At 51.1% G+C, this 20,232-nt stretch overlaps 1 protein-coding gene across 3 annotated transcripts; it reads left to right on the plus strand.

Annotated features, from left to right (window-relative positions):
* The first annotated feature begins 4,102 nt into the window (after positions 1-4,102).
* Positions 4,103-15,400, plus strand: CFAP52 (cilia and flagella associated protein 52). 3 transcript variants are annotated; one of them, XM_038742057.1, is made up of 14 exons: positions 4,105-4,190; positions 4,961-5,160; positions 5,541-5,677; positions 7,819-7,947; positions 8,873-8,972; positions 9,457-9,573; positions 11,415-11,515; positions 11,629-11,799; positions 12,196-12,344; positions 13,186-13,331; positions 13,673-13,824; positions 14,271-14,373; positions 14,586-14,697; positions 15,124-15,400. In XM_038742057.1, exons 1-14 carry the CDS (start codon positions 4,118-4,120, stop codon positions 15,297-15,299), a joined length of 1,866 nt encoding a protein of 621 aa, XP_038597985.1. In that variant the 5' UTR covers positions 4,105-4,117; the 3' UTR covers positions 15,300-15,400. The 3 variants fall into 3 exon arrangements, with proteins under 3 accessions (XP_038597987.1, XP_038597985.1, XP_038597986.1); XM_038742058.1 differs by having other exon boundaries at positions 5,541-5,641; XM_038742059.1 differs by lacking the exon at positions 4,961-5,160 and having other exon boundaries at positions 4,103-4,190.
* The last annotated feature ends 4,832 nt before the right edge of the window (positions 15,401-20,232 follow it).

Below are 20,232 nucleotides of genomic sequence, written 5' to 3' on the forward strand. Positions count from 1 at the left end.
TCCCGTCTGGCCTCCGCTCACTAATCAATCAATCAATCGTATTTATTGAGCGCTTACTGTGTGCAGAGCACTGTACTAAGCGCTTGGGAAGTACAAGTCGGCAACACATAGAGGCGGTCCCTACCCAACAGCGGGCTCACAGTCTAGAAGGGGGAGACAGAGAACAAAACCAAACGTACTAACAAAATAAAATAAATAGAATAGATAGGTACAAGTAAGATAAATAAATAAATAAATAAATAAATAGAGTAATAAATATGTACAAACATATATACATATATACAGGTGCTGTGGGGAAGGGAAGGAGGAAAGATGGGGGAGATGGAGAGGGGGACGAGGGGGAGAGGAAGGAAGGGGTCTGGAAAGGCCTCCTGGAGGAGGTGAGCTCTCAGTCACTCCATAACGCTCTTCTCCCGCCTGAGAGGGTCGTCGTACGTGCCGTGGCTTCTCCCGGCGAGCGGCTTGAGAGTCCATAGCTGCCCGGTCCGGCTGGCCCGAGGCCTCATCCTGAGCAACTGTTCCGCTGGGAGGTTGGAGCGAGGAGCGGGGGAAGAGGGGAAGGCTTCAGATGCTCCACTCACTGCTCCTGCCGCTCTTCTTCATCTCCTCTGGCAGCAGCAAGATACATTCCCTGCCATCAAGGAGATCACAACGACTACAATTTAATAGGAACCTCCAATCAATCAATCAATCAATCATGTTTATTGAGTGCTTACTGTGTGCAGAGCACTGTACTAAGCACTTGGAAAGTACAAGTTGGCAAAATATAGAGACAGTCCCTACCCAACAGTGGGCTCACAGTCTAAAAGGGGACTGTCAGTCTGGGCAGTGTTCCCCTCTTTGTTCCTCCCTCTTTCTCTTTCTGTTTTCCCACACTTCTCTCTCCTGCCCTCTTGACCCTACCCCCATCCTCTTGGGTGCCAACGTTCAGGTGACCAAAGTAGAGTCACTTTACCCTGGGGGGGAGAAGTCTGAAGACTGGAGATCTGGGGATATCAGGGAAACAGCAAGAGCTTAGTTACATCTGACCCAAGAGGATACACCCTCGGCTGGAGGAAGAGGGTTGGGCAGCTGGAGGGAGGTGGCAACCCAGGCCTGTGAGGGCGGACATATGTATGCCCCAGTCAGACTGGGCAGGTCTGTGCCCAATCTTCACCTCCATGTCCCCCTCTTGCCCCAGGGTACGTGTGCTGGGACCACTGACCATATTTTCCAGAGTGCAAAGTGGGACAGAAGTGGGGCGCTCATCAGTCAGGGAGTATGTCTGCCAACTCTGTTGCATTGTCCTCTCCCAAGCGCTTAGCGCAGTGCCCTACACACCATAAGCACTCAATAAATACCACTGATGATGATGATTTAAGGGCTATATAGTGTGCCAAGCCCTAATCCCCAGACCTGGGCTCCTTTCACTAGTTAGAGCCTATTCTAGCTAGGAAAATGTGTCCCCTCCACCCTCATTGGTAAACCAGTGGTTGACAGGACAGCAGCACTCCTGGAAGTTGGGGAGGGAGGATTGGTTTCTCTTTGCTGTCAGCACTCTGCATGCTCAGTGGACAATCTAGATTGTACCAAAGCACCTGGACCTCTCCTGAGGATGCACTGGTGGTGGTGGGCCTGCCTCTGGCCTGGAACACCCTCCCTTTTCATATCCATCAGATAATTACTCTTCCCACCTTCAAAGCTTCGGTGAAGGCATGGCACAGTGGATATAGCATGGTCCTGGGAGTCAGAAGGTCATGGGTTTTAATCCCGGCTCCTCCATTTGTCTGCTGTGGGGCTTTGGGCTAGTCACTTCACTTCTCTGTGCCCCAGTTACCTAATTTGTAAAATGGGGATTAAGACTGTGAGCCCTATGTGGGACAGGGACGGTGTCCAACCTGATTTGCTTGTATTCACCTCAGTGCCTGGCATATAGTAAATGCTTAACAAATATCATTATTACTATTATTATTATCTCCTTCAAGAGGTCTTCCCAGACCCTTTTCCCACTCCCTTCTGCCCCTCCCTGACTTGCTCCCTTTATTCACCACCCATCCCCGAGACCCACAGCACGTATCTATATATCCATAATTTATTTATTTATATTAATATCTGTCTCCCCCTCTAGACTGTAAGATAGTTGTGGGCAGGGAATGTGTCTGTTTTATTGTTGTGTTGTACTCTCCCAAGCACTTAGTACAGTGCTCTGCATGCAGTAAGCACTCAATAAATACACCTGAATGAAAGAATGAATGAGAGTACAATAGAGTTATTAGACACCAGCTCTGCCCTCAAGGAATTTACAGAGTAGAGGTAGGAAGGCAGACACGGGAAGCAGCGGGGCTTAGTGGAAAGAGCACAGGCTTGGGAGTCAGAGGACATGGGTTTTAATCTCGGCTCCGCCACTCGTCTGCTTTGTGACCTTGGGCAATTCACTTAACTTCTCTCTGCCTCAGTTACCTCATCTGTAAAATGGGGATTAAAACTGTGAGCCCCACGTGGGACAACCTAATTACCTTGTATCTACCCCAGTGCTTAGAACAGTGCTTGGCACGTGGTAAGTGCTTAACAAATACCATAATTATTATTATTATTATTAGACACTAAACTGAATTTCAAACAGCAGGAATAAGGAAAGGGGATTTGGATGATTAAGTGTAGCCTGGTGGAAACAGCACAGGACTGGGAGTCCAGAGAACTGGGTTCTAATCCTAGCTCTGCCACTTGCCTGCTTGGGCAAGACACCTGACTTCCCTGTGCCTCAGTTTCCTCATCTGTAAAATGGGGATTAAATACCTGTTCTCCCTTCCCCAAACATTGTAAGCCCTATGTTGGACAGGGACTGTGAGTGATCTGATTGTACTGTATCTACCCCAGGCCTTAGCATGACGCTTGGCACATAGTCATCATCATCATCATCATCAATAGTATTTATTGAGCACTTACTGTGTGCAGAGCACTGTACTAAGCCCTTGGGAAGTACAAGTTGGCAACATATAGAGACAGTCCCTACCCAACAGTGGGCTCACAGTCTAAAAGGGGGGGACGGAGAACAAAACCAAACATACTAACAAAATAAAATAAATAGAATAGATATGTACAAGTAAAATAAATAAATAAATAGAGTAATAAATATGTACAAACATATATACATATATACAGGTGCTGTGGGGAAGGGAAGGAGTTAAGATGGGGGGATGGAGAGGGGGACAAGTGGGAGAGGAAGGAAGGGGCTCAGTCTGGGAAGGCCTCCTGGAGCAGGTGAGCTCTCAGTAGGGCCTTGAAGGGAGGAAGAAAGCTATCTTTGCGGATGGGCAGAGGGAGGGCATTCCAGGCCCGGGGGATGACGTGGGCCGGGGGTCGATGGCGGGACAGGCGAGAACGAGGTACGGTGACGAGATTAGCGGCGGAGGAGCGGAGGGTGCGGGCTGGGCTGGAGAAGGACAGAAGGGAGGTGAGGTAGGAGGGGGCGAGGTGATGGAGAGCCTTGAAGCCCAGGGTGAGGAGTTTAAGAAATAGACTGCTATTATCAATATTATTATTATTTAATAGGGTATGTGCTGTTGCACAGAATAGCTAAGGGAGACTGTGAGTAGCAAGGGCTCATGTGGAGCAGATGTGATGGAGATATAAATTGGGGAAGCACAGTAGGGTCACCTCTTCCTCCGAAGATTTCTTCGCTAAGGCCCTGCGGTCTCCGGGGAGAGAGTCGGGTGATGATTTTACTTGTACATATCTATTCTATTTATTTTATTTTGTTAGTATGTTTGGTTTTGTTCTCTGTCTCCCCCTTCTAGACTGTGAGCCCGCTGTAGGGTAGGGACTGTGTCTATATGTTGCCAACTTGTACTTCCCAAGCGTTTAGTACAGTGCTCTGCACACAGTACGCTCAATAAATACGACTGATTAATTGATTGATTGATTGATTGAGAGTCCCCCATTGGGATGGGGGAGCTCAAGTGACGGGCCGCCCCGCGTTTAGCACCTTTGCGCACGCGAGAAAGCTCCGGGCTGTCCAAGCGTTCAGAGGTGAGGCTGGTGCGCAGGCGCCGGTGGTTGTCATAGCGACCAGGGACGCGACTCCTTGAGCTGCAGCGTTGTGAAGTCGGGTCGGGTCGGGTGAAGAAGAGCCAGCCCCATGGCGGAATCGGAGAGCCCACAGGAGGCCGAAGTACGCCAGTTGGAACTCGAGGCGGTGATCGGCTTCAATGGTGAGTGAGGGCCCGAGGGGAGGGGGAAGTGGGTAAGTGAAGATGCGGGCTGGGACGGAGGAGGATGAAAGGGGGACTAGGAGCGAAGGGAGGGAGGGGGCCGATTTGGGAGTTGAGATGGGGAGGAAGGGAGGGAATGGGAAAATCCCTGAAACCTCAGGAGGGCCGCGGGGTAGGTGCGGGGCACAATAGGCTTAGGGTCCCTCAAACATCGTTGCCCCGACTCTAACTGTTCCACTGTAGGGCATGGCTTGCTGATAGAAATTCCAACATTAATATTTCAGTAACCACCCCCTGGGTTTGGAAGTTTCCATCTCCAAATCTGGCTTGTGACTTCCCTGTCCTCTTTTCTGGGTGCCTCTGCCTCTTTCCAGGTGAAAGTTTGGGGACAGGAAAAACAAATACTCTGATACTCTAAGACACTCCATCCACCCGGGAATGCTTAATCAATACCACCTCCTGATGGGCTGCCTTCTTAGGTGTTAGAATTCCTTTCTCTCTTTTTTTATTGTGGCATTTATTAAGCAGTTATTAAGGTTAGATACAAGATTATGAGATCAGACACAGTCTCTGTCCCAAACAGGCTTCTCACTCTATCTTGTCACCGTTTTCCAGATGAGGAAACTGAGGCTCAGAGAGATTAAATGATTTGCCCAAAGTCACACATTAGGCCAGTTTGGAGCTGAGAATCTAACCGGGTTTTCGAACTTGCAGCCTCCCGGTCTATCTACTAGACCACACTGCCACCCATCCTTTTCCACTTTTTCCAGGGCATGTACCCACCGGTCTGATGTGTCACCCTGATCAGGAGCACTACATCTACCCTCTGGGGTGCACAGTCCTCATTCAGGCCATAAACCACAATACACAGCATTTCCTCCAAGGGCACACCAACAACATTGCCTGTGTCACTGTCTCCCCGAGTGGACTCTTCATCGCTTCTGGGCAGGTCACTTTCATGGGCTTCAAGGTGGGTCACCTCAATGAAGTCCAGGACTGTCGCTGAATCTAGTTAACAGCACCCTCCCAAGAGCTCTGGAACTCGGTTCTCTGGTTCAGGTAGTGGCAGTTTTCTTCCCGGGGCTGGCACATAAGGGTTAGAGGTTTGGTACAGTTTACTTCCATCACAATTGCTTTATGTCCCCATTCCCCTTCCCACCTTCTTTCTCAGATTTTCCAACTCTTGGAGCTTAACGGACTGGGGGTGGCAGGGGCCGCGGTTCTAGGGGGTGTCCCTCCTGTGTGGTCTCCTGTGTGGTAAACATTGTTTCTGCTGCCTTCCCGGGAAGGATTCTGAAGCTCTGCTTCAATGCTCCTCGGGCTCTGGAGGCTTGCATCTTCTCCCCATAGGCAGACATCATCTTATGGGACTATGAGAAGAGGGAGATGTTGGCCCGCCTGTCCCTGCACAAAGGCAAAGTGGAAGCCCTGGCATTTTCTCCAAACGACAGGTACTTGGTGTCGCTTGGAGGCCCGGATGATGGCAGGTAATAAAAAGCATTGGTGACAGTTAGACTGCTGAGCCTAGTACTAAGTGCTTGGGAGAATATAGTAGAGACCCATATTCTGTGCCCTCAAGGAGTTTGTGATCTAAGGGGGAAACAGACCAAACCGATATCAGTTACTTACAGATAGTTAAGCCCTACAGGAGACTGGTGGGCTGTGTGACTTGGGTGTTGTGAATTCACTGAAGAAGACTTCCTTTGGGCAGAGACTGCGTCTACCAACTCTGGTATATTGCACTCTCTCAAGCACTTAGTTCAGTGCTCTGCATGCAGTAAGCACTCAGTAAATACCATTGATTGATTGATTTGAAGTGAGGTCTTAGGACTTAGAAGACAAGGAGAACTATGGTTTGGATGATGGTGAGGTGCCAGGAGGGAGTTCCAGACCAGGGGAACTGTGTGCATGTGGGATTATAGGCAGGAGGGTGGAGAGCAAGCTATAGTTTGAAGGGAAGCTTGAGCAGAGTGAAGAGTGCCAGGTAAGAAATAGTGGGTTAAAAGAGCTGTTGGGTAAGAAGTACTTTTCAAGCACTTGGCACAGTGCTATGCACTCAGTAGGCATTCAATAATAATAATAATAAAATAATAATGATGGTATTTGTTAAGCGTTTACTATGTGCCAAGCACTGTTTCAGTACCTACCGTTGGTTAATTGATTCATATCTGCTGTGGCAGTTTCAAACTGCAACCGTAACTTGTTCCTCTGGACTCTTAAACCAGAGACTGGACTAAACACTGACTATCCCTAGTCTTCAGCCTTCAATAATTTTAACTCCCAACCTCCGCGATCCAGTTGTTCTTCCTGTAGTTGCCTCTGTAGTCCGGCCACCCAAAGTCTCTCCTAGGCCTCAGGCAGGCCAAGCGGCTAGCTTGCCTCCATGCCACAACAGGACAGACTCTGCCTCTGTTGATCCTTCCAAAGGCTTTTAATTCCTTTTATAACTCCCACCTACTTGCCAGAGTTCTTTCTTGGGAATTGATTGGGCTCTGGCAAGTTATTAGCAGGTTATGCAAATCGCTTTTCCCTTGGAGGCATCTTGAAGAGCAAGCAGTTAACTCTTCCCAGAGGCTTTTGCCCCCTCTGGATGGGAAAGGCGTGCCTAACCAACCTGGCACACACTTTTATCTTTTTCCCTCCCCTCTCTGCCTGAGCCAGGCGAGCCCTCTGAGATCTTGGACGAGGCTACGGTGGACCTGGGCTGCTGGACTGAACTCTTCTGGGACCCCTCAAATCTCAAGGGCACGACCTGCTGGGCCAGGGCTGGGGGCGGCAGAGGGGAAAAGCTGCCATTGCTCTTCCTTCTCCCACACCGTGGCCCTGAAGAAGGATGGGTGACAGGGAAAAAGACTGGGGTGGCCACAGCCAGAAGAGTTTGAATAAAGAACAAGGCAGAGGTGTGGGTGTGGGTTCTGGAATGGAGGCCCAGGGAAACAGCAGATGGGAGTGAGTACAAGGCATCTGGAGATGGGGTGGGGACGAGGACAAGGAAATAATAATAATGATTATAACTGTGGTATTTGTTAAGCACTTACTATATGTCAAGCCCTGTTCTAAGCAGTGAGATAGATACAGGATAATCAAAGTCAATGTATTCCTGTCCCAGATGGGGTTCACATTTTAAATGAGTGGGAGAACAGGTATAGAATCCTCATTTTACAGATGAGGGACGTGAGGGATAGAGAAGTGAAGTGGCCTGCTAAATAGAGCATGGACCTCGGAGTCAGGGGACTTGGGTTTTAATTCCAGATCTGCCACTTGTTTGCTCTGTGATCTTGGGCAAGTCACTTAACTTCTCTGTGCCTCACATTTACTTCATCTTTAAAATGGAGATTAAGATTGTGAGCCCTATGTGGGACAGGAACTTTGACTGACCTGATTATCTCATATCCACCCCGGCGCTTAGTACAGTACCTGGCACATAGTAAGTGCTTAACAAATGCCTTTTTTTAAAAAAAAAAGTGACTTGCCTGGGGTCACACAGCAGATAAACGGAAGAGCTGGATAAAAACCCATGTCCTCTGATTCCCAGGCATGGGCTCTTTCAGTTAGGCCATGTTGCTTTTTCCTGCCCCAGGCCCACTAGCCTCCCGCTAGGGTAAGTGAGGGCCTCCCTGTGTTGCAGTGTGGTACTCTGGAGCGTCGCCCAGAGAGATGCCATCTGTGGAAGCCCAGCAGCTGGGCTCAACGTGGGGAACGCCACGACGCTCATCTACTCCAACTGCAGGGATGAGATGTTCGTCACAGCCGGAAAGTAAGTGATTCTGCTGCTGTCGTCTGCCACTGAAATCCTGGGGACGGCTGAGAGGGAGGGAGCTCTTTCATGCCCCCAAAACTGCTTGGGAGCACAGGCAGTGGGATTCACATTAGCTTAAAGCAAGATTAATGCCCCCGCCACAAAACAGAGCGTCTCCCCTTGAAACCATTCTTCTTCAAGAAGCAGAAATAGTCATTCAGAATGTCTCCTTCAGGGCTTAAGGGAGCTGGAGGAGTGAACAGCTCTGAAGGGATGAGAAGAGCAAGCAACTGGGAAGGGACAGGGAGACTGAGCAGCTGTGAGGGGACAGGAAGGACCAGCAGCTGTGAGGGAGCTAAAGGAGCAAGCAGCTGTGAGGGGACTGGAGGTGTGAGTAGCTGTGAGGGGACCAGAGGTGTGAGCATATGTGAGGGGATGGGAGGAGTGAGCAGCTGTGAGAGGACCAGAGGTGTGAGCATCTGTGAGGGAACAGGAGGAGCGAGCAGCTGTGAGAGGACCAGAGGTGTGAGCATCTGTGAGGGGACAGGAGGGGCGAGCAGCTGTGAAGGGATGGGAGGTGTGAGCTGTTGTGAGGTGGCTGGAAGATGAAGCCTCTGTGAGGGAATGGGAGGACTGAGAAGCTGTGAGGGGACTGGAGGTGTGAGCTTTTGTGAGGGGACTGGAGGTGTAAACTGTGAGGGGACAGGAGGAGCAAGCAGCTGTGAAGGGACAGAAGGAGTGAGCAGATGTGAGGGGACTGGAGGAGTAAACTGCTGTGGGGAGGCTGGAGGAATGCTGCTGTGAAGTGCTGGAGGAACCTGCATGGATTTGGCCTTGAGATCCTTCCCCCTGTCTCCATTACTAAGAATACTCTCTGCCACAGCAAGAGGGTGCAGCCAAGTCTCTGACTGAAGCCATCCATCTATGATTTCTCTTGCTTCAGTGGCACAATTCGGGTATGGGAACTGGACTTACCAAATCGAAAAATTCGGCCGACAGAGTGTCAGACAGGACAGCTGAAAAGAATCGTCCTGAGCATCACAGTAAGCACTCTCCATGGGGGTTCTACCCGGCCAGGGCCTATAACAGGCCCTGAGACACTTTCCATAAACTCCATCCCTCCTCTGCCCCTCCTCTCCATGCATCCCCATTACGCTGGGACAACGCCTGCCCCACGGGGACATGGATCCTTCCTAAAATGCACCACCTAAGAACCCAAGACTTCTCTGTGGGCACAGCCCCAGCTGACAGCTAGTAGGCCAAAGTCTCCCACCAATCTCAGACAGGAAGAAGAGGGCGGGACTCTTTCCACCAGGAGTAGATGCCTATTCCAGATGCCCCCAGCCTTCCCCTCTCTGGGCAGGAGCTAAGTTTGACCTCTCCCGACCAGCCACCCTCCTCCATAGGCTGGCCGGGCCAGGGGCAATGAGGTGCTGAGCAGGCCTGGACGCTTCCCCCCGTCCCTACTGCGGAGCCCAATAACCCTAAAGAGGCCAGCCTGGACCTCACTCCTGCCGCTTTCTCCAGATGGCGGAAGATGACAGCTATTTCTACATTGGCACGACAACTGGCGATCTCCTGAAAGTGAACCCCCGGACCAAGCTGCTAAGTGATACCGGCCCCCTGAAGGACAAGTTCAGCCAGGTAAGCGCCAAGTTCCTCAAGCAGACATCAGCACTGGGACCCTAAAGCTGCCCAGAGCCAGGGGTGTAAGGCCCACCCCCGAACTCAGGACTTCAGTTCCTTAGTGAAGGAGCTCCGTCTCTCCACGCAACCACGGCACTGTCCAAGAGGCCATGTTGGGTGCTGGGGGGGAGGAGGTGTGGAGAGGAAAGCATGGGTCCAAGAAGAGGAAGGGCTTTGAGATGGGCTGAATGTGTGAGGTCGTTGCTCAGAGAAGAGTTGAAAATGGCACCAAGGCTATAAGCTTCTGGCTTAGAGAGGATGGGGGCGTTATCAGAAGTGAAGAGTTTTTTTTCTTTGTGTTTTTTAAATCAATCAATCGTATTTATTGAGCGCTTACTATGTGCAGAGCACTGTACTAAGCGCTTGGGAAGTACAAATTGGCATCACATAGAGACAGTCCCTACCCAACAGTGGGCTCACAGTCTAAAAGGGGGAGACAGAGAACAGAACCAAACATACCAACAAAATAAAATAAGTAGGATAGAAATGTACAAGTAAAATAAATAAATAAATAAATAAATAGAGTAATAAATATGTACAACCATATATACATATATACAGGTGCTGTGGGGAAGGGAAGGAGGTAAGACGGGGGGATGGAGAGGGGGACGAGGGGGAGAGGAAAGAAGGGGCTCAGTCGGGGAAGGCCTCCTGGAGGAGGTGAGCTCTCAGCAGGGCCTTGAAGGGAGGAAGAGAGCTAGCTTGGCAGATGGGCAGAGGGAGGGCATTCCAGGCCCGGGGGATGACGTGGGCCGGGGGTCGATGGCGGGACAGGCGAGAGCGAGGTACAGTGAGGAGATTAGTGGTGGAGGAGCGGAGGGTGCGGGCTGGGCAGTAGAAGGAGAGAAGGGAGGTGAGGTAGGAGGGGGCGAGGTGATGGAGAGCCTTGAAGCCCAGGGTGAGGAGTTTCTGCCTGATGCGCAGTTTGATCGGTAGCCATTGGAGGTTTTTGAGGAGGGGAGTAATATGTCCAGAGCGTTTCTGGACAAAGATAATCCGGGCAGCAGCATGAAGTATGGATTGAAGTGGAGAGAGACACGAGGATGGGAGATCAGAGAGAAGGCTAGTGCAGTAGTCCAGACGGGATAGGATGAGAGCTTGAATTAGCAGGGTAGCAGTTTGGATGGAGAGGAAAGGGCGGATCTTGGCAATGTTGCGGAGCTGAGACCGGCAGGTTTTGGGGGCCAGAAGTAGCACTCCATTCAAGAGGGATTGAGGCAGATTCATGGATGAGAGGGCCAGAGTGAGATACTGGAGGAGAAATTAGGGCTACAGAGGGGATGTCGGTGGTGTTGGATGGCCCATCCCCAACCATGAGATTGAATGTGGAAGGGCAGCTTCAATCCATCGGTCAGTCCACCAAGAGTTTAGGGTGGCATCGGGGGACCCACTTCAGGGCATTTTTACCGGATCAAGTCACAGATGCATAGGGGTCTTTGGGGATGACTAGGGCAGCTCCTTGTTGGGGGCTCCTAGAACCTAGAGGCAACTGGCTCCTCTAAGACTCCCCTAAACCCATTGGACCCTCCTGCACCTCTGGGGTCCCCAGCAGGAACTTGAGGAAGGCCCAGAGCCAGAAGTGCAAGGCAGGGGGCTGCCATCTGTCAGAGAATGAGTTCTTCTCTTTTCTAGACAAAGCATCCAAGGCTGGGTTGGGCGGGGGGTGAAGGGGGGTCATGCCAAGGCACCCCCATACCCTCCCCTTTCCCACCCCTTGCTGTGGATATTCCCAACACCGCCTCGCAAATCCCTTGACCCTCTTGGCCAAACAAGGCTCATTCTTTCTGGTCTGTTCTCAGGGAATTACATCTATCAAGGTCCTGAAGATGGGTGGTGTGTTGGTGGGCTCTGGAGCGGGAGTCTTGGCTCTGTGTCAGGGCCCAAGTTACAAACCAATCAAGTGAGTGTCAGGTTGCCAAATAATAATAATAATAATAATAATAATAATGCACTTCCTAAATGATTGTATTAAGCACTCCCTCCCTCCCTCCCTTCATCTCTCCCTTCCCCTAGGAAGGTCCAGCTCCAAGGTGGGATCACGTCCATCAGCCTCCGTGGGCAGGGCCACCAGTTCTTTGTGGGGACCGAGGAATCGCACATTTATCGACTCAACTATACGGACTTCCGGGAGGAACTCATCTCTACGTGCCACAACGAGGCTGTCCGGGATATCGTTTTCCCAGTGTAAAGAGGGAACAGCCCCTTCTGTGCCCCAAAACTGAGCAGAGGATGCTGCAATAGCCTCAAGCCTGGGAATGACCCAGGCTCTGTCCAACACCTCCAGGTCCTTTTAGGGGAGGCAGACTATGGGGGAGATAAGCTAAGCGCTTAGTACAGTGCTCTGCACACAGTAAGTGCTCAATAAATATGATTGAATTAATGAATGGAGGGGAGGCACAGAGGGATGAGCGAGGAATTAAGCAGGATGAGGACAGGAATGGTTTCTTGAAAGCCCCGGGAACTGGAAGTGAGGGCTCTTTACTTCCACCCTCCACCCTCGTACAAAGCAAGATTGCAATTGGGCAACCAAGGCCTGGATCCGAGGCCGGTCACAGGGCCATCGAGCACCTTTCTTTGCAGGGGTACCTGCGACTTGTTTGCTACCTGTTCCAAGAATGACATCCGAGTGTGGCACACCCCGAGTGGCCGGGAACTCTTACGGATCACAGTGCCAAACATGACCTGCCACGCGCTCGATTTCATGAGGGACGGTCAGAGCATCATTTCCGGTACTGCCCCTGGGCCCGGATTTACTGCCCAAACTGGGGCTCAGGGGAGGAAACCAAAAAGTGGCCCAGCAAAGCAAACCACCCAGTCTAACCCTGAATGGAGAGCCATGCAGCTGGGGGCTGGGGCCTTGCTGGTTTCCAAAGCATATCGGTTGGGGGTCATCATGGTGTACCGGTGCCAGGAGGAATGTGGTGACTGACACTGTGTTACAGTGACCAGCACAGGGTCACGGTGATTGGCTAGGTGCTACGGTGAACCAGGGCAGCTTATGCAAAGGCAGGGATGGGCTGCAGTTGGACCGGTGCTCACTGTGGGCTGGCCACACGATCCAACTTGTCACCCACAGTGCCATAATCCCCAAACTGTCCTGGGATCTTGCCTTTTTTTTTGATGGCATTTGTTAAGCGATTACTATGTGCAAAGCACTGTTCTAAGCGCTAAGACTTGAAGCCAAGCCCTGCCCCCAGAGGAACCCCTCCCAGAAAACCTCTTGCCTGAGGGTCAGACTTCCTGCCCTCGTGCCCTGAGCACTGGTCTGAGGTCAACAGTAGGGGAAGGGTGGACTGTCCCCCAGCTGTAGGCCTGGGCAGGTTTATCCTCCAGCTACCAGAGAAGAGGACGTGGGCTAGAAGGGGCAGCTGAGGCCCCGGGGCAGCCAGGCTCCCTGACTGAAGGCTATAAGCTGGATGGACATTACCACTGGCCACCCCTCAATTCCCCCTGATTGATAGACCCCAGTGCAGTGCTTGAGTTTGGGGCGGTGAGGCTGATAGGGAGAGGGTCGGGGAGAGAGCAGAGTGGTTGACTCACCCTGCTCCACTCTGTCCCCCGCCCCACCAGCTTGGAGTGATGGTAAGATCCGAGCCTTCACACCCGAGACGGGCCGCTTAATGTATGTGATCAACAATGCCCACAGCATCGGCGTGACGGCCATTGCCACCACCAGTGACTGTAAGAGGATCATCAGCGGGGGTGGCGAAGGACAGGTATGGAATTGGTCCTCCGTGGGGACCCCCTCCCACTTTGGGGAAACACGAGCACTGGGAGAAACTTGGCTGCAGAGTGCTGAGTCTGGCACCCGACACCCCAGATTCCTGCTGCCCTGTGGGAAGAGGCAGCTGCAGCCCCACCTAAGTCCAGTCCCCATTTTCATGTCGCCTCCACTTCTCTGTTAGTCCCCCTCAACCCCCTCTCCCCCGACCTTTCTCTGTCTTCAGCCCCTCCCGCCTCAGCAGGCAGCCTAAAAACAGGCCTGGGAGCAGAAAGTTTTCTGTGGCCCGAGCCCCCAGTTTCCCTAGGAAGGTGAAAGGGCATCTTTGGTTTTCAGGTGCGGGTGTGGGGGATCAGCTCCCAAAGCCAGAAGCTACAGGAAGCCCTGAAAGAGCACAAAGCCTCCGTGTCCTGCATCAAGGTGAAGAATGATAACCAGGAGTGCGTCACAGCCAGCACAGATGGGACCTGCATCATATGGGACCTGGTGTATGTGTCAGTGAGGTGGCAGGGAGGCCCCAGAACCTCCCATCCCAAAGAGTGGGGGGCCTCTGGGCAGGTTGTCAGGCAACAAGTTGATCTTCTTTACGGAAACAGCATCAGAGAGGGCCAGTGGGGCCACTGGAGGGGCTAGGTTCTTGGGGAGGGGGCCACGATCCCTAGGGAAGGGATCTAGGGTCTGGGGGTTGGGGCAGGGCTAGGGTCCCTGGGCTCAGTAAAAAAAAACAAACCCATGAAGCCCAAGAGGAGCAGAGCAGCCAATTGGAGCATGGGATTGAATTAAGCAGGTGTGTGTATGTGTATGGGGCGGAGGAGGTGACACACACAAGTGGGCGACAGGGTAGGTGAGGAATGGGAGGGAGTGGGGCAAGGCAGGAATGGGGGGTTTAGTCTATAAGCTTCCCTAGATGTGAGCTGATAAGGCTATTCTTCAGGCGTCTCATGAGGCATCAGATGATCCTGGCCAACACCTTGTTCCAGTGTGTATGCTACCACCCCGAGGAGGTCCAGATTCTCACGAGCGGAACTGACAGGAAGGTCAGCAGCCAGGATCATGGGAATCCATCTCGCCAGGAAGATGTCCCGGGGCTAAGGGCAGGCTGAAGGAATGGTCGTGGGTGAGGGCATGCTGCCAATGAGGAAGGCACTGTCAGGTCACCGTAATGGGAAAATTGGCCCAGGGGATTCTGGAAGAGGGCTTTGCTTCCCCGGCCTGTAGCTCCTCCCAACTCTTCCTCTTTGACTTCCAGATCGGCTACTGGGAAGTATATGATGGATCACTCATCAGGGAGTTGGATGGCTCCCTGTCTGGTTCCATCAATGGGATGGATATCGCTCCTGACGGGACCTACTTTGTTTCTGGTTGGTATCATGGGCTGGGGAGGGAGGCCCCCTTTCTTCCAATCAGAGGGAGTTCTGGAGGCTGGGGAGGTGGGAGGGGACAGCACGATGAGGTCCTTCCCCAAGAACTGCAAGAGGCTTACTTGGGCAGGAAGTTCTAGTGCAGAAATAAAATTCAAGAGGGAAAGAAAACTGGAAAAGCCACCTGGAGAATACTGACCATGTCAGTCCTGGGCTGGAACGGGGTGATTGTGGGTGGGGTCCACTGGGATCTCAGAAATGGTGCCGGTTTTCTTAGAGGGGCAAAGGGCCAGGGGAAGGGTCTGGTGTTGGCTCAGGGAGAAGGGAAAGGGACCAGCCCCTTTCATCTTCTGTGGGGTCGTCTTCCGATTCAAAGGACCACACGCATTTGTCCAACTCCGTGTTTCCTCCTTGTCTTCCTGGCAGGTGGCGATGACCAACTGGTCAAAGTGTGGCACTATAACGAGGGCGAGGTAACCCACGTTGGAGTGGGGCACAGTGGCTGCATAACCTGTCTCAAGATAAGCCCAGGAGCCCGCTATGTGGTCAGCGTGAGTGCTGATGGTGCCATCCTCCGATGGAAATACCCGCATCCTCTCTGAGGGTCAGGTGGGGCCATGGCCAGACCTCCGCCACCCCCCGCCCAAACACCTCCCCTCTTGTCTGGTCAGGCTCTTGTCCTATAAACAGATGGTCAGGTGAAGTGCCTTTCATAAAGTTTCTTCTCCCAGTATCATTTGGCTTCCTTACAGCAGCCAAGAGGGCTCATTTCCAAGTTCCACTTTTACAGAAGGGACAAGATCCAAGGTAATCAACCCATTAATACTTTTATGTGAGTACCATGTGTGCTAGGTGCTTGGAAGAGGACCAGAGGGGCAAGAGATACAGTCCCCTTCCCCAAAGAACTGAGTCTAATGAAAAGATTTTTATGCTAAAATTCTTTTGGATTCAGCTTCTTCTCCCAGTGTAACTGCCTTTGAGCCCCAAACTACCCCTTTTCCCTGAGTGCTTACTGTGACCTTTAAAAGCCAGACCATGTGAATTTGATCTTGGGCAAGTCACTTAACTTCTCTGTGCCTCGGTTACCTCATCTGTAAAATGGGGATCAAGACTGTGAGGCCCATGTGGGATAGAGACTGTATCCAACTTGATTATTTTATATCTGTCAGAGACAACTCAAAAGCATAAAGCAAGACAAGGTCCCAGTGCTTAGAACAATGCTTGGCACATAGTAAGCACTTTAAAAATTGTTATTATTATTATTATTAGATACAAGGTAATCTAGCTGGACACAGCCCATGTCCCACATGGGACTTGCAATCAACCTCCATTTTACAGATTCAATCATATTTATTGAGCGCTTACTGTGTGCAGAGCACTGTACTAAGCGCTTGGGAAGTACAAGTTGGCAACATATAGAGATGGTCCCTACCCAACAGCGGGCTCACAATCTAGAAGATGAGGTAAAAGGCACAGGGACAATCTCACAGGCACAGTGGTGGAGCCAGGATTAGAACCCAGGTTCTTCTGATGCCCAGGCCTGTGCTCTATCCATTAGGCCATACTGATTCCTCCACAACAATATTTTCCATATTTATGAAGTGCTTAATCTGTGCCCAGCATTGTACTAAATGCTGGGGTAGATACAAGACAATCGGGTTAGGCAGTTCTTGTCCTATGTGGGGCTCACAGTCTTCATGGGAGGGAGAACAAGTATTGAATCCCCAATTTACACATAAGGAAATTGTGTCACAGAGAAGTAAAGTGACTTGTCCAAGATCACAACAGGCAAGTGGCGGAGCTGGAATTAGAACCCAGTTCCTCTGACTTCCAGACCTGTTCCTTCCATGTTTCTCTAATGCACGTCTCCACTTCTCAAAAAGCTTTCCATGGCTGCCCATTTCTCTTCACCTCCCACAAAAGCTCTTGGCTTTCAGGCTCTCCAACGCTTCCCTTTATATTCTCTTTTCCCTCTAAATCCCAGTTCAGGCTCTCCCTTCCTTCCATCCTCACCACATAAGTATGTCTCGTTCATGGGGGAATGGCAAACTGGAGTGGAGGAGAGGAGAGAAGAGGAGTAGGGGTCCTCCAACATATTTTTTAAATGCAGTTTCGGCCCCCCTCTCCAAACACCAGATTAGATTGTGAACTCTGTGTGGGACAGGGACTTTATCTCTCGTGATTACCTTATATCTTCCCTAGCGCTTAGAATAGTGTTTGACACACAGTAAGTGCTTGCAAAATGCCGCAATTAGGAGAAATCGCTTGGAGCTAAAAGTAGTGAGTGAGAGCCAGTGGAGTAGAGGGGTTTGGGCAGTGCGACGCCGCTTCTTGAAGTTTCCAAAAACTGTTTCCCACTTCCTCCCGCGGCGTGGCAGGGTCTCCTCGGGGGTCTCCTCGTCTCCTGAGAGGGTGACGGGTATCCCGGGAAGTTTCTCCCTCTGCATGCCGGAAGACTTTCTAGTCTGGCAACGCTGGCCTCTCATTCATCACCAGTCCTACCCCTTACCTCCCTTCTCGCCAAAAGCCACGCAAAAAGGGAAAGGCAAGAAGGATTCCCTGCATTCGGGGGCTGCCCTTGAGGATAGAATGCAGTGGGTATAGTCACACCAATCAATGTGATGTGAGCTCAAGTGCTTGGGCGAGTACGGTAAGAAAGAAGTGGTTAACATGATCCCTGCCCTCAAGGAGCTTATAGTCTAATCAAACATTAAAATAAGTTCCAGAGAGTGGAAATGACAAGAGTTTAACATGTACACGCATGCTATGGGGATGCGGTGATGTGAGTATTAGAGTGCTTAAGGAAGATGTGGAGCAAGAAGCAGAGCGCTTAAGGGTTATAGATGCAAGTGCCTGGGCAATGGATAAGGAAGAACAAATAACTCATTACTTCAGTGGTATTTACTGAATGCTTACTGTATGCAGAGCATTGTGCTAAGCCCGTGGGAAAGTAAAATACAACGTTAAACAGACATTCCGTGCACACAACGAGCTTAAACTCTAAAGGAGGTTACATTAATAACACTAAATAAATTACAAATATGTATGTAATAGAAATAATAATCATGGCATTTGTTAAGTGCTTACTATGTGCAAAGCACTGTGGAGGATACAAGGTGATCAGGTTGTCCCACGTGGGGCTCACAGTCTTAATCCCCATTTTCCAGATGAGGTAACTGAGGCACAGAGAAGTGAAGTGACTTGCCCAAAGTCACACAGTTGACAAGTGGCAGAGCCGGGATTAGAACCCACGACCTCTGAGTGCTGTGCGGGTGGGATGGAGGTTGAATAACGGGAGCAAGTCAGGGAGACACAGAAGGGAGAGGGAGAAGAGGAAAGGAGGGTTTAGTCAGGGAAGGACTAAGGAGATGTGCCTTCAATAAGGCTTTGAAGTGGGGGAGGGGAATTGTCATCAGATTTGAGGAGGGAGGGCAATCCAGGCCAGAGGCAGGACCTGGGTTGGCAGGGAGATAGAAATACATGAGAAGATTAGCATTAGAGGAGTGAAGTGTGTGAGCTAGGTTGTAATGGGGGTGGGGGCGGGGGGGGGGGGGTGAAGTGGCGTGGGAGAAAGAGATGGGAAGGGAAGGAAAGGTAACAGTGCTTTGAAGCCACTGGTGAGGAATTAGGTGGATGGGCAACCAATGGAGTCTCTTGAGGAGTATGGGAATATGTCCTGAACGTTTTTGTGGAAAAGTGATACAGGCAGCAGAGTTAAGTATGGACTGGAGTGGGGAAAACACAAGAGGCCAGCAAGGAGGCTGATACAATAATCAAGGCCAGCGATTGTATTAACATGGTAATAGTTTGGATGGAGAGGAAGGGCAGATTTTAAGGATGTTGTGAAGTTGGAACCAACAGGATTTAGTGATGGATTGAGTATTGGGTTTAATGAGCAAGAGGAGCCAATGATAATGCCAGTGTTACAGGCCTGTGAGACAGGAAGGATGTTGGTGCTGTGTACTGTGATGGGAAAGTGAGGGAAGGACAGAGTTTGGATGGGAAGATAAGGAGTCCTGTTTTGGACATAATAAATGGTGGTATTTTTTAAGCATTAAGCTTGAGGTGACAGGAGGACATCCAAGGCTGAATTTGTTCATTCAATTTTATTTATTAAGCGCTTACTGTGTGCACAGCACTGTACTTAGTGCTTGGAAAAGTACAATACAGCAATAAAGAGTGACAATCCCTAATCACAACAAGCTCACACTCTAGAGGTGTTAAGACAGACATCAATACAAATAAACAGACATCAACAGAATCAATGGCTTGTGGCCCAGGTAGTACCCACAACAGGTCAGTACAATCCAAGATTGGGGAGGCAATTCTCTTGCCTGGGAGTGGAAATAGGGTGATAGTTTATTCTCATTCTGGAACTGGAGTCACCAGATAAAAACCGCCCCCCACCCAACTCAGCTCCTCCAGGAAGGATGTGTTTAACTCCACCACCACCACCTCCTCCAACTGCCCTCTCCTGGCACTGGCTCCCTCCAGCCCTGGGCTCCACTCTGAGCCGCCGGGAGGACCAGTAGTACAGGGGCTGGGGATGGCCAGGGGCTCTGCAGACCAGGCTGGGGAGAGGTTTGGCCTGTCTATAGAATTGAGGGCCCCAGGCCGTGCCTGGTCCCACAGTCAGGTCAACACCGGCAGAGACCCTGACCAGAGCCCCAGGCCCCTGTGTCCTGGCCCAGTCTCCCGGCTCAAAGAGGGCAGTCCCTTCATCTCCCTTCCAGCTAACCTATTGTGTGACACACCCCACACCAAACACACATCACTTCCTGGAAGAGCTACACCAACTTATGGGCAGAAACCCTGAGACACAGGAAACAGCATCATCTAGATGGATTGTACTTTCCCATGCATGTGGTACAGTGCTCAATAAATACAATTGACTGGTATGGTGGGGGCTTGGGGGTGCGGAGGAGTGGGTGCCAGGGACAGAATGTAGAGAAGGGCCAGAACAATGCAGTCTTGATGGCTCTGGGGAGTTTACAGCCATCCCATGGTCCTTGGACTGTCTCTCTAAATCCAGGATCTGCTGGATGTCAGTCTCTGAAGCCTTCCACTCTGCTTGTCTGTGGACAGAAGTGACCATGAGCATGTTCTAGGTAGGTAGACATCTTGTAACCCCTATTCTGGTCCTGAAGCCCTGGATGAGGCCCCAAGGGCTAGGGTGGGGAAAACAAACAAAACAAAACAGAAGAAAAAGGGGAAACTAGGCCATGATCAACCTGCAGGGAGGGGAAGATGGCAAAGAGGCCTAGAGCAGCCCCAGGATCCTCAGCACTCACCCTGTGGTACCTGTACTGGAGCGTTAGGCGTCTGTCCTGGAAGTGGGGCTGCAGACTGTCCGTGGATCTGGTCCTGACTGGTGCATCCGGGGCTAGGAGACATCAATGAGCTCAGTAACCCTCCCCAAGCCCCCACTTGGGGCCCACCCCCACAGCCCACTTGTGGCTTTGGACTCCAGGAGCCTCCCCCTGTTTCTCACTGGTTCAGAAAAAAGAGTGTCTGGTTTCCTATTGGTCCTATTTT

Source organism: Tachyglossus aculeatus, unplaced genomic scaffold (assembly GCF_015852505.1).
Source record: "Tachyglossus aculeatus isolate mTacAcu1 unplaced genomic scaffold, mTacAcu1.pri SUPER_34, whole genome shotgun sequence".
NCBI classification, from domain to species: Eukaryota; Metazoa; Chordata; class Mammalia; order Monotremata; family Tachyglossidae; genus Tachyglossus; species Tachyglossus aculeatus.

Coding starts and splice junctions, on each gene's coding strand:
- CFAP52 (XM_038742057.1), top strand. CDS start 4,118: ATGGCGGAATCGGAGAGCCCACAGGAGGCCGAAGTACGCCAGTTGGAA. Junction 8,973..9,456: donor GAATCGTCCTGAGCATCACA/GTAAGCACTCTC, acceptor CGCTTTCTCCAG/ATGGCGGAAGATGACAGCTA. Junction 12,345..13,185: donor CGGTCAGAGCATCATTTCCG/GTACTGCCCCTG, acceptor CCGCCCCACCAG/CTTGGAGTGATGGTAAGATC.